At 61.2% G+C, this 12,179-nt stretch overlaps 1 protein-coding gene across 2 annotated transcripts in view; it reads left to right on the top strand.

Moving 5' to 3' along the window:
• Positions 1-5,153, top strand: part of CACNA1S (calcium voltage-gated channel subunit alpha1 S) — a 57,943-nt gene extending 52,790 nt beyond the window's left edge. For both annotated transcript variants that reach the window (XM_065936344.1, XM_065936343.1), the window contains exons 39-44: positions 1,493-1,621; positions 2,214-2,464; positions 3,387-3,472; positions 4,133-4,224; positions 4,401-4,541; positions 4,638-5,153. In XM_065936344.1, the coding sequence (XP_065792416.1) occupies positions 1,493-1,621; positions 2,214-2,464; positions 3,387-3,472; positions 4,133-4,224; positions 4,401-4,541; positions 4,638-4,889 (951 nt within the window). In that variant the 3' untranslated portion in view covers positions 4,890-5,153. The remainder of the gene's footprint in view (positions 1-1,492; positions 1,622-2,213; positions 2,465-3,386; positions 3,473-4,132; positions 4,225-4,400; positions 4,542-4,637) is intronic.
• Positions 5,154-12,179: the final 7,026 nt, after the last annotated feature.

Below are 12,179 nucleotides of genomic sequence, written 5' to 3'. Positions count from 1 at the left end.
GCTCAAGGGAGGAACCCGGAGCCCTTCCGTCCCTGGGATGATATGACCCAGAGCCATGGTCCTACCCCCTGAACACAAGGGAGAGATTGGGCTCGGTGACAGCTGTGGTCTCCAAAGAGGGCAGGTTTCCCAGGGGAAGGAAGGGCTTGAAATGACCCACTGGGTATGCAAATATATGTAGAATTTTGTGTTATCTTGCCCGTTTTCCTTCTTACAATTTTTATTTTATTAATTTATTTTTTGGTTTCGCTGGGTCTTCACTGCTTCACGGGCTCTCCTCTCATTGTGGCAAGTGGGGGCTACGCTTGGTTGCACGGGCTTCTCACTGCAGTGGCTTCTCTTCGAGTGGAGCACAGGCTCTAGGGCACTCAGGCTTAGGAGTTCCAGTGTGTGGGTTCAGTAGCTGTGGCTCCAAGGCTCCAGAGCACAGATTCACTGGTGGTGGTGCTCGGGCATAGCTGCTCCACGGCATGTGAGATCTTCCCAGACCAGGGGTCAAACCCATGCCTCCTGCACTGTCAGGAGGGCTCTTGACCACAAACCACCAGGGAAGCCCTTGTCTGTTTTTAATTTCAATGTTTTAAGTATAGTGCACATAATGGATAAATTAAAAGAGCATCCACATAATTGGGCTGTATGTTCAAAATTTTATTTCAATTTTTACTGTGAAACAATCTCAGAGTTTTAAAAGTTGCATGTGCAATATAAAAGTCTTTTTTTTTTTCTGAACCATTTGAGAGTCATGCCCAGTGTTCCATCAGTCCCGAACAGGTCAGTGTCCATTTCCTGAAAACAAGGGCATGTTCCTCCGTAAGCCTCCTGCATACCCGTGATGCAGCCGCCAAGATCAGGAAATGGATGTGTTTAGTCCCATGGAATCCTTAGGCCCCATGCACGTTTCACCAGTGGTCCCAATAACGTCCTTCACGGCAAAAGGATTGGACCTAGAATCACGTGTTGTGTTTAGCTGTGCGATCTCTTTAGTCTTTAGCTCCTCAGTCTTTCCTTGATGCGACCTTGACACTGGGAAGATTCCAGCCAGGTTTGTGGGACGTTCCCTCGTGACAGGTCAAGGGCGTGCTTCCTGGACAGGGATGTCCCAGCATGGATGCTATGTTCTCTTTGCAGACTGTCAGGTGACACCAACCTTGATTTGTCCCATTGCTGATGAGATGAACTCTGATCAGCTCTCAGTGTGGCATTAATGACACTGCAATCCAAAGAAGTCATGTGTATGAAGATGGTGTAGAGTGAGAGGACTTCCCAGCCTGGAGACCTGGGCGGGGATGAAGTCCCCGTGAGGGCAAAAGAAGACTGCTTGAGAGTTTAGGGCTTGGATGATCCCAGAGGCTGGAGGAGGGGCCCTGGGGCGTGAAAGAAGGGCCTGGGCCTTCAGGGAAGCCCCGGTTGCCAGTATTAGGAGAGAGTGAGGGAAGCACTCTATCCTCCCCTCCTGGCCTGGAGCACCCCTGAGTCCCTTCTCCATCCCCAGGCCGGACTGAGGACCATCGAGGAAGAGGCAGCCCCTGAGATCCGCCGCACCATCTCGGGGGACCTGACGGCCGAGGAGGAGCTGGAGAGGGCCATGGTGGAGGCCGCGATGGAGGAAGGGATCTTCCGGGTGAGCGAGGCGGTGGCCCTTGGTGTGTGTGCTCCAGGACAGAGCCTGGGAGCCCCGCCACGCCCTCAGGGCTGAGGACGCCTGCTGCCCCACTGCCCACGGCTCCCGGGACGCCCACGCAGTGACCCTCCTGCTTGAGGTGCCCCGTCCCTCCCCCCGTCCCCTCCCAACCTCCCCCTCCTCCCCCTCCCGAGCCCGAGGCAGCTCCACCCATCAGATGCCCACCCACCTCGCTGGAGGGTCTCTGAGGACCACCTTGCTGAAGCTTCTTGGGTTATTCATAGGAATGGGGGCCCAGAGAGACCCTCTGATGTCCAGTGCCGCTCTCCAAGTGACTTTTGGAGGCGGGACTAGAGCCCTTCCTCCAGACGCCCGGCTCCAGGCTTCCCACTCCCCACATTCCTGTCCGAATATCTGGTACCCTACAGTTCTTAGGGGAGTCTAGTCTATTCCCCCAAACTGAGGACGCCCTGAGGGCACCGGTCCCTCCTGTGACCTCAGCCTGGCCCGCCCCCCTCTGGCCTGCGTCCGGGGGCTGGTCCCTCCGCTCCGGTCCCCACTCTCAGTCCCTCCCCTCTCCTGCTCACCCCAGAGGACCGGCGGCCTGTTTGGCCAGGTGGACAGCTTCCTGGAAAGGACCAACTCGTTGGCCCCGCACATGGCCAACCAGAGACCCCTCCAGTTTACTGAAATTGAGATGGAGGAGATGGAATCGCCCGTCTTCCTGGAGGACTTCCCTCAACGTCCGGGCGCCCACCCCCTTGCTCGCGCCAACACCAACAATGCCAACGCCAACGTGGCCAGCAGCAACAGCAGCCATGGGAACAGCCAGGCATCCCCCAGGTAGTGGCAGCGGCCCGCAGCCCGGGATGGAGGGGCTGGGGTGGGGCCAGGCCGACATGGCTGGCGGGCTCCGGGCTTTTGAGGGGCACTCTCTGGGGTCCAACCTTTGCCATGCTGCGAGACTGGCCTGGACGGCAGAGACGCGTGTGGCCAGCAGGGGGCAGCCTCGGGTCGGCCTCAGTCAGCGCCCGGTGGCTTTTCTTCCATTGTCTTGGCTGGTCCAGAATAGGACCCGCAAGGTTAGGAGAGGCACATCCTATGAAAACCTGATCAGTTACGGTTCTGTTGTTGCATCTGGGCTCCGGTGGTTCCCCTGTCGCCAGCCCCGGGCTGCGGACTGGATATAACCTGTGACTGAGAGCCAGGGATCGAGGGATGAGCAGAGAGGGCCTTGGCCCTCCACGCAGACCTCCTGTTCTAGACCTGAGGCCCAGGGCTGGGGTGTGCTTGGCCTGGAGAGCCTGGGTTCCTCACCCTCCGTAACGGGTACGACAGGGCAGAGGTCAGGGGAAATGCCACGTCCCAGGCCAGGCTGCTTGCACGCCGTTCCAGCCAGAGAGCCCCTGAATTAACTCCACACGCCTAGGAGGGTGCCTGCACTCCCACGCCTGCAGGGTCAGTGTGGTGTGGGGCGCTATGGACGTGCAGATCCGGGCCTGTACCCAGACCCTTGCAGTCTTGTCGGGGGGTGTGCCATGGGGTACAGCTGTGACCAAATGACCTCAGAGAGTACCTCCTGAGAAGACAGAGGGCCTGGGACCCAACTAGCTAGGGACACTGAGGGAGCTTCCAAAACCAAGGACTCAGGAGTCAAGGCCACTCCACAGCAACGGGCCCAGGCCCGAGGGGAGGCTGTGGGGCCCAGGAGGGCCAGGGTGAAGCAGCAGCAGCCCGCGGCTCACTGGCCCCGCTCCCGTTTCAGCGTCCACTACGAAGGGGAGCTTGCAGAGGAGACAGAGACGCCTGCCGCCAGAGGAGGACCCTTCGGCCGGCCCCAGGGGGCCCTGGGTCAGTCTCTCCTGTGCCCCTGAGGGGCTGGACTTCTCCCAGAGAGGCCTGGGGAGCCTACTGTCCGGCTGGGGAACTCGGTCAGGAGAGCCCGTGATGACGGGGGCAGCTCGTCACCCAGGCAGAGGAAGGGACCACACAGGAACCAGAGTGAAGAGAGGGGGGTGGTGTCTGCACTGTGAAAGGGCCCTCCCCGGCCAAAGGAGAGCCCCTGGGTGCACTGGCAGCTCAGCTCTGCCCTTCAGCAGCTGACCTGGTGGCTGCCCCGTGGGTCCTAGACCGCCGCGCGGGACAGGAGGGAACTGAGCAAGCTGCAGTTCACGGGGGACGAGGGTGCTCGGCACATGTTCTGACCCTGACACATTTTCACACTCATGCACACCCACACACACCTCGCAAGTTCACCCATGCATGCTCACACAAAGATCAGCTTGGCCAAAGCTGGTCAGGGTCTGGCCTTGATCCCCTCCCAAGCCCACAAGGACAGAGACCAGGGCAAATGGGGTTGGGGAGGTGCGGTGGGGGGGTGGTCCTGCCCGGCCCGGGGTAGGTGGACCTCTAGGACCCTGAGGGCCTCAAGGTGGGGCTGGCTGGCCGAGGGGAGCTCTGTGGACCCAAGGCCCCCAGGAGGACGGAGCCCTGAGCCCACTCTGCCCACAGGGCCCCACAGCAAGTCCCGAGTGGAGAGGCTGCAGGGACAGCAGCCCTGGAGAAGGATGCCCGGAGCCCAGGCCCCCGCCGCCTCCTGCCAGGTAACAGGCCAGAGACGACAGGAAGCAGGCTCCAGGCAGAGAGTGGGTAGCAGTGACTCAACAGCAGAAGGGACGGGACCCCCTGTCCTCTCCCGCCTGGGTCTTGGCTGGGGCTTCCCCATCCTCATGGGCTCTGGCCTCCCTGAGGGGTCTCTGCCTTGTTGCTTTCTGAACAGCTCATGGGAGAAGAGTCTCCGCTGCCTGAGGCGAGGAGCCCCACCCCAGGGTCCCTGCCCGGGGAGGCACCCCCCGGCAGCAGGACGGAGGACGGAACCCCCGGGGGCCCAGCTCCAGCCACGGCCCTGCTGATCCGCGAGGTGAGGGTGCTGCGTCTGGGGCAGCCCTGCCATGGCCTGGGGTGGAGAGGGTGGGGGGCGCCTCGGGACCACCCACCCGGCCTGCCCTCCCTGCAGGCTCTGGTTCGAGGGGGCCTGGACAGCTTGGCGGCGGATGCTAACTTCGTCATGGCCACGGGCCAGGCGCTGGCGGAGGCCTGCCAGATGGAACCGCGGGAAGTGGAGGTGGCAGCCGCAGAGCTTCTGCAGGGACGAGAGGCCCCGGAGGGCGTGCCTGGCGCCCAGGGGTGGTCGGGCCTCGGGTCCTCCCTGGGCAGCCTCGACCAGCGTGAGGGCTCCCAGGAGACCCTGATTCCCCGCAGGCCATGAGGGCCCCGGCATCAGCGTTGGCCCGGGCTGGCGAGACTGAGGGTGGGGGAGCTGGAAGTGGGAGGGTTAGCCCAACTCATCAGCCTCGATGGACAGAGGGATGGGCTGGGGGCGGGCAGGGGGTCAGGAAGCACATCCAAGATCAGCGGGCAGAAGGTGAAGCCGCTTCTCACCGGCAAGCTGCGTGAGTGGACAGAGCTTCTGTATCGTTCAGAGGCCTGGTCAGTGCCGGCGGGACATTAAAGTCTCCAGGCCTGCGACAGGGCGCTGCCTCTGCTTGTCTCCTTCCGGGGGCCCCTCTCTACCTCCCCCACCCTGCTCCCACGGAGGGGCCTCCGGATGGGCCTCCTGCAGGGGCGGAGGGGCCGCTGAAGACGGCGTGGAGCTTCTGCCCGGCTGGGCCCCTCACAGCCGCCCTTCCCGAAGCCTGACCGGAATCCGCTGTCTGCCCGCCTCCCAGAGCCTCAGGGGGTCTGCTTCCGGCCCCGGGGAGCAAGGCCCTGACATCCACCCCCTCGCTCTGCCTGGTGGTGCTCCCCCGTCACGTGCTCCCTCCGCCGGCTTCCCGGTGACCTCCCCAGGCCGCCCACCTCACACGCGAGGGCGTCCTCAGGGTGCTGGGTCCTCCCTCCTTCCTGCAGGGTCAGCCCCCTGTCTGGACATCACCTTCCTCTCTTAGTGCCGAGCACCCCCGCCCCCACGGCCCGGCCCCGCGCCCACGGCCCGGCCCCGCCCACGGCCCCGCCCCACCCCGTGGCCCCGCCCCCACGGCCCGGCCCCGCCCCCATGCTCGTCCCCACCTCCCGTGGCCCGGCCCCGCCCCCACGGCCCGGCTCCGCCCATGGCCCCGCCCCACCCCGTGGCCCCGCCCCCATGCTCGTCCCCACCTCCCGTGGCCCGGCCCCGCCCCCACGGCCCCGCGCCCACGGCCGCGCTCCGCCCCCGTGCTCATCCCCACCCCGTGGCCCGGTCCCACCCCCGTGGCCCGGTCCATTTCGCCTAAACGCCGCTCGGTGTCCTGCTCCTCAGCTCCGAGGATGTCCTGCTTGAGGCGAAAGCCCGTCATGCCCAGAGCCGACCTCCTCACCCGTCCCTGCAGCCTGCGACCTGGGGCCCCACTCTGCTCAGGCCTCGCGTCTGAGGCGGACCCTCCCCCGCCCTGCCCCATCGGCCCCGATCCCGCTGTTTCTCCGCCCGGCCCCTCCCGCGGAGGCGCCCCTGACCCTCGGTCCTCGTTCCAGGCCTCACCTACGGCCACAGCCGCCCAGGGGCCTCGCAGCTCCCTGCCCGCCCCCAGCCTAACCTTGATCCATCTCAGTGGCGAAACCTGCCATCTGAGCCCCTCGCTTAAATCCCCTGAAGCCCCCAAAGCCTCAGCATAGGGTGCACAACCCTTGCCTGGGCTGACAGGCTGCCCTGGACCCAGCCCCGGCCCCCGGGCCTGTCTACCCACCCTCCAGCCGCTGCAGCCCAGCTGGGGACAGCTGCCCCGCCTTTTAGCCAACCCTGAGCCCAAGAGACCCCTCGCCTGTCATCAGCTTCGCTGTTACTTCCTTCAGAAAGCACCCTTCAAATGCTCCCAAAGGCTTGGGCGCTCCACGACACACGTCCCCATTGCAGCAAGTCACCACTGTGACATTATTTCACACCAGCCCGAGGCCTTCCCTGGTGGGTCAGCTGGTAAAAAATCTGCCTGCAATCCAGGAGACCTGGGTTCAGTCCCTGGGTTGAGAAGATCCCCTGAAGGGGGGAATGGCTACCCACTCCACTATTCTGGCCTGGAGAATCCCATGGACAGAGCAGCCTGGCGGGCTGTAGTCCAGGGGGTCACAAAGAGTCAGACACGACTGACTCGCTAAAACTTTCCCTTTCAACCTGAGGCCACGCTGTACCAAGGCAGGAGCAGGCCCCCCAGGCTTATTCTGAACCCCAGAGCTGAGCACTCTTCTACACAGTGTTCAGCCACTGTCAAACAAAGGCAGGGAAATGCTGACCAGCGTGCCCTCTGCCCTGGCTGGTGCCCACCCATGGCCTGGGGTCACCCGCCCAGAGCTGCAGCCTTGCGCCCTGTCTGTCCAGGACCCGGGGAGGGGGCGGGGGCACGGGCCTCCCGAGGTAGGGGCTGCCTCCCCGGCTCCACTGTCTCGGAGAGGACTCACACGTCCCTGCCCCCCTGCCTCCTCTGGGGGAGAGAGAAGATAGTCCACCTGCAGCCTGGCTGAAAACTGACGAGAAAAAGTCTATAAAAGGAGGTTTCCATTCACAAGCAGAATTATTAATGAGCGTAATGCCCAGCTTACAGAATGCCAGCTCTATGGCAGGCCCTGCTCCAGGGGCCCCGCATCCATTTCTTCTTGTTCTCAACACGAAGCATCATCCTCCTTTTGCAAGTAGGACCAGGACAGGACAGGACAGGTAATGTGCCAGAGGCCCCGCGTTGGTAGGAGGGCCCAGGCGGGACTCAACCCCACGCCGAGGCTCCACGGCCCTCACGGGAGGTCTGGCTGGCCTCCCATCCTGAGGGTCAGGTGCACGCCAGCCCCGAAGAAGCCTAGCTCTCACTCTCTGGGAGAGTCCAGGCCATTTCCTCCGCCACACACAGGACCTTCTGATGGTCGGCGTGTACACAGTCTTGCCTATCCCCAGCTCCCCTTCAAATGATCAGTGGGTGTCTCCATGGAGGGCTGTCAGACCCCCAAATAAAGGACAAAGGGAACACAGCGTGGAAGGCTGCAGGCGGGGGGCCACGGCGGGGGGGCAGGCAGGCCCCTCTGGTCAGCAGAACCTTCCAACCAGGTTCCCAGCCAGAGCGCTGCCTGCTGCACCCCTGCTTCTCCCAGCCTGTCCCCTGAAGACCTAGGGCCCAGCTGTGGTGGGGGATCTGCAGAAGGGGCAAGGTGAAGGGGAGGGGGCAGCCACTGAGCCATGTTCGGGGCCCGGGAAGCCCCCTCTCTCATCTGGAAGCTGTGGAGCTCAGATGGTGCGTCTCTGAACCTAGGAGGCGGGCCCAGCTCCCAAGTGCAGAGGCGCCCTGGCTCTGGTCCCGGTGCATCTCCAGGCCCAGCTCTGACCGGGCCGAGTGGTCCTTGAAGCCGAGCTGCCCTGTGCAAGGTGACAGAGCACAGCCCTGGAGCCAGGCCGGTGAAGCCCCAAGGCCCTTCACCCGCCCCACGCCCCAAGCTTCTTCCTCCTGTAAATGGGGGAATGCTTTCTGTTCCCAGCCTGTTGGGAGGCATGACGGTGACTGTGGAAGGGCCCGGCCCTCCAAGAAGTGGCTGCTTGGACTGGGTCAGAGCTGGTCACTGAGAGAGCCCAACCTCATGGGGCAGAGGCTGACCTGATGGGGCTCTGAGTCTCTCGTTGGGGAGCTGGGCGGCTCGGCCCCCAGCCGCACATCTCAGCATTGGGCTGGTCCTCTCACAGGCTCTGCAGCTCTGACCCTCAGCCAGCAGGTATGGAGGCCAGGCACACAGGTCACTGGAAAAGCCACAGTCAACCCAGACCTTACCCTGGCCCCATTCCCTGGCATCTGACCCCAGTTACACGTCACTCCTGCCTTGGGCCTGACAGCTATGGTGGCGGGGGACACTTACTCCCCCTCCCCTGCAAGGGTCCTGCTGCCAGTTTACTGATGAGCCAGCTGAGGGTGGCGTTTGCCCGGCAGGGCTGGATTCGTCCTCCAGCTCCCTGCCCCATCGCGTCTTCCTCCTATGCCATACAGCTGTCCCCCAGTGGAGCCTAAATCCGGTTTAGAAGCATTCTAAAAGAAGTTGGCCTAGATACGTAGGGCAAATAATAATCTTGGTGTCAAACAAGAATTGAAAACACTAGGATGTCAGAGAAGCACGTGGAGGATCAGCTGCTGGGGTTTGGAGGGTTCAGAGGAGGGAGAGCCAAGCAGTGTTTGTTTAAAATGATCAGAAGAGGAGATTTCATCGTGGTCAGAAAGGAAGCCAAGACCCAGAGGAGGAACGTGCATCAGAGTCCACGCAGGGAGCCCGGCTCCAGGAGGAGGCCCGAGAGACAGGCGGGCCCAGCGGAGGGGCTGCCCAGTCCACTTCTAGTCACGAGCCCTTTAAAACACCTCCGCCAGTTTATCGTTCTGTCATCATAGAATGATAGTAGCGACCTTATCAAACCCAGTTCATTAAGTGCCTGACGCAATGTCTCATTCAGCCTTGCGACACCATCCAGGAAGTGGGTTATTAATAAAGTCATTCCAGGAAAGGCCGAGTTAGCTTTCAGGCCAGGGGTCCAGCAGGGGCCCGGACACCACTCTGGAGCTGCTGACTTCCCGTTATCAGGAGGATGGCAGGACAGTCCCTAACCCAGCCCCACCGCACCCCCTACTGATCTGGGCCACGCCCTGCCCAGCACCCACCCAGAATGGGTACCCCAATGCTCTCGGCTCCTCTATGCACCCAGCAAACTTCCTCCTCCATCCCAGCCCATCTCCTCTGGCGGGCCTTCTCCGATGACCCCGGGAAACTCTGTGCATTTGAGAGGGCCACTGGCCACCTGGTTCCATAAGAATGACGTCACTGGCCACTGCAGTCGCCAACCTTCAATACTCCCTGAAAGAGCTCAGGGCAGAGATCAGAAATGAGGCCCTCTGTGCTCCAGAAAAGCCTGCAGAGCAGACCTTCAGAGTTAGATAGTTTCAGATTTTATGAGCCTAATTTCTTGTATCTTCTCATACCTAGAAAAGCACTAAAATCATCATCAGAGACATCCGTCCCCCATGACTAGCAAACCCTTAGTGAGATGTTTGCTCGGGGGGACATACCCCTTCTCCAAATCACATGAGGCTGACCTGCTCTCACCTCTTCTGAGCAGCTCCGTGTTGCTGCCAAGAGCCTGTCTCCCGGGTTAGCTTTCAGGCCAGGGGTCCAGCAGTGGCCCGGACACCACTCTGGAGCTGCTGACTTCCCGTTATCAGGAGTCTTCAGGAAGTCCCAAAGCAGAACTGACCTCACAGCTCTCAGCTAATGACTCTTTCTCGTTGTTCAGTCGCTCAGTGGTGTCCAACTCTTTGTGACCCCATGGACTGCAGCATGCAGACCTCCCTGTCCATCACCAACTCCCAGAGCTTGCTCAACTTCATGTCCATCAAGTCGGTGATGCCATCCAACCATCTCATCCTCTGTCGCTCCCTTCTCCTCCCACCTTCAATCTTTCCCAGCATCAGGATCTTTTCCAATGAGGCGGCTCTTCGCATCAGGTGGCCAAAATAGTGAAACTTCAACTTCAGCATCAGTCCTTCCTACGAATATTCAGGATTGATTTCCTTTAGGATGGACTGGTTTGATCTCTCTGCAGTCCAAGGGACCTCAAGAGTCTTCTCCAACACCACAGTTCAAAAGCATCAATTCTTCGATGCCCAGCACCACGGTCAGAAATGGCAGCAGCTGGTACTCTGTCTCTGAGAAGACAGATCTGTCTGGGGTCTCCAGGCAGTTACCCAGCCCTTTGCAGAGGCCCTGTTTCACAGAGGACTGACGGAGTGCTGTGGGGAAGGCTGAATGAGCAGGGCCAGGGTCAGTGCTGAGGGAGCCACTGTCCAAGACCACCACCCTGACCAGGCACCATGGTAGCCACCTGCATGAGTGATCTGACAACAGGAGGGCCTGGGAAGGAACTTGGAACCAACAAGCCCTCACCAACCAGAAGAATTTGGAAAAGGTCACCAGTCCATGCATCCTACCACCTCCCAGAATCCTCCTGGCTGGAGTTCCTCTTGGCCGAGTGATGCCCGCCCCCAGGAAGGACCCTGAGTCAGAATGATCGGCCAGAGACAACCCAGAAACTAACTTCATCAGCATAAAACCCGAGCCTGCGAGCCACAGGCCAGAGCGGTTCTCCCGGGCTCTCTCACCCCCCTGCTCTCCGCCCGGGCGCCCCTCCCCAATAAAGCCTCTTGCTTTGTCAGCACATGTGTCTCCTCGGACGGTTCATTTCCGAGTGTTAGACAAGAGCCCGCTCTCGGGCCCTGGAAGGGGTTCCCCCACAACATTAGCGCAGGTGTGTCCTGACACCCCCTCCATGGCCACTCCTCGCCAGGTGACGGCCAGTGGTGCGGAAAGGCCCTGGGGTTTTCCTAATTGCTTCTCTGAGCGGTTCCTGAGGATGCCTGTCCCCTTCTACCTGCCAGCAGGGCTCCACGTAGCCTGGAGGCCAGAACCCCAAAGTGGCGTCTGTGGGTCTGCGTGAAGAGCTAGAGTCCTGAGAGACAGTGGGCCCGGGGCGTCTTTCCAGACCAGACGCCGCTCTGTGCCTTCTAGGGGCGTCGGTACAGTCGGGGGCGCTGCCCAGGTAATGCACCAGCTTGTGGTCTCTGCGGCTCCTCACAATGCAAGCTCACTGCTTGCGGATACCCTAAGCCACGTGCAATTGCGTGTCGTGCCCCGGTGTGCAAAGCATCCACCCAGAAGGGATACTTGTGCGTTCTGCTCGCATTTCATTGATCAAAGGAAGTCACGGAGCCACAGCTCACACCAGCGTGAGGACACGACGGCCTGCCCTGTGCCAGAGGCAGTGAGCCGGAAATACTTGCCGGAGACACTAATGACCAGACACTAGCCAAGTGACCTCTGAGCCCATTTCCTCTTCTGCAAAATGAGGACAATGAGTGTTTGCCCCACAGACCGTGAGGAGTGAAAGAGAAAGCGCATTAACACCTTCGGTGTGGTGCGTGAAAGAGAAAGCGCATTAACGCCTTCGGCCAGGGCAGCCCTGAGGCAGGTAAAATAAAGTGGAGACCCCTCCAGGTGGCACCTGGGGAGGCTGAACCTGGGGCATCCATGCCCTGCAAGGGTCTGACGTACCCAGGGGCCCTCTCGCCCTGCAGACACCAACCTGACTCCTGGCCCCTCCACCGCGGAGGCTGGAGATCCTCCCCACCCCCAGCGACGAGGACAGCTTGGGCAGGCAACCGCAGCACACCCCCTGCACCCAGCCTCACGCACACTCATCTCCCACTTCCTGTCCATCTTACGACAGGTTGGTTCTCTGTCCAATTAGAGGATGGGGGCTCGTAGAAGAAGAGACGGAAAATGAAGGAAATTCATCTCCATTCTGTGCAGAGCCTTGTGCGGGGTGTTCCACCCAGGTCACCCCATTTCCAGCTCATGACAGTCCACGATGAGGGAGAGGACTGTCTCCATTCTGGGGTGGGGGGACGGACGATGGGCACAGCTCCCTAACTTGCCTGGGTCACTCAGCCCGAGTGGTCTAGCCGCATCTCTGTGACTCTGGCTTCCGGCTGTCTTCTGTTCCTTTGTGCAGACTCGA

The sequence above is a fragment of the Muntiacus reevesi genome, chromosome 5, assembly GCF_963930625.1.
Source record: "Muntiacus reevesi chromosome 5, mMunRee1.1, whole genome shotgun sequence".
Taxonomy (NCBI): domain Eukaryota; kingdom Metazoa; phylum Chordata; class Mammalia; order Artiodactyla; family Cervidae; genus Muntiacus; species Muntiacus reevesi.
The sequence above is the reverse complement of the archived record's forward strand: the minus strand, read 5'-3'. Positions and strand labels throughout refer to the sequence as shown.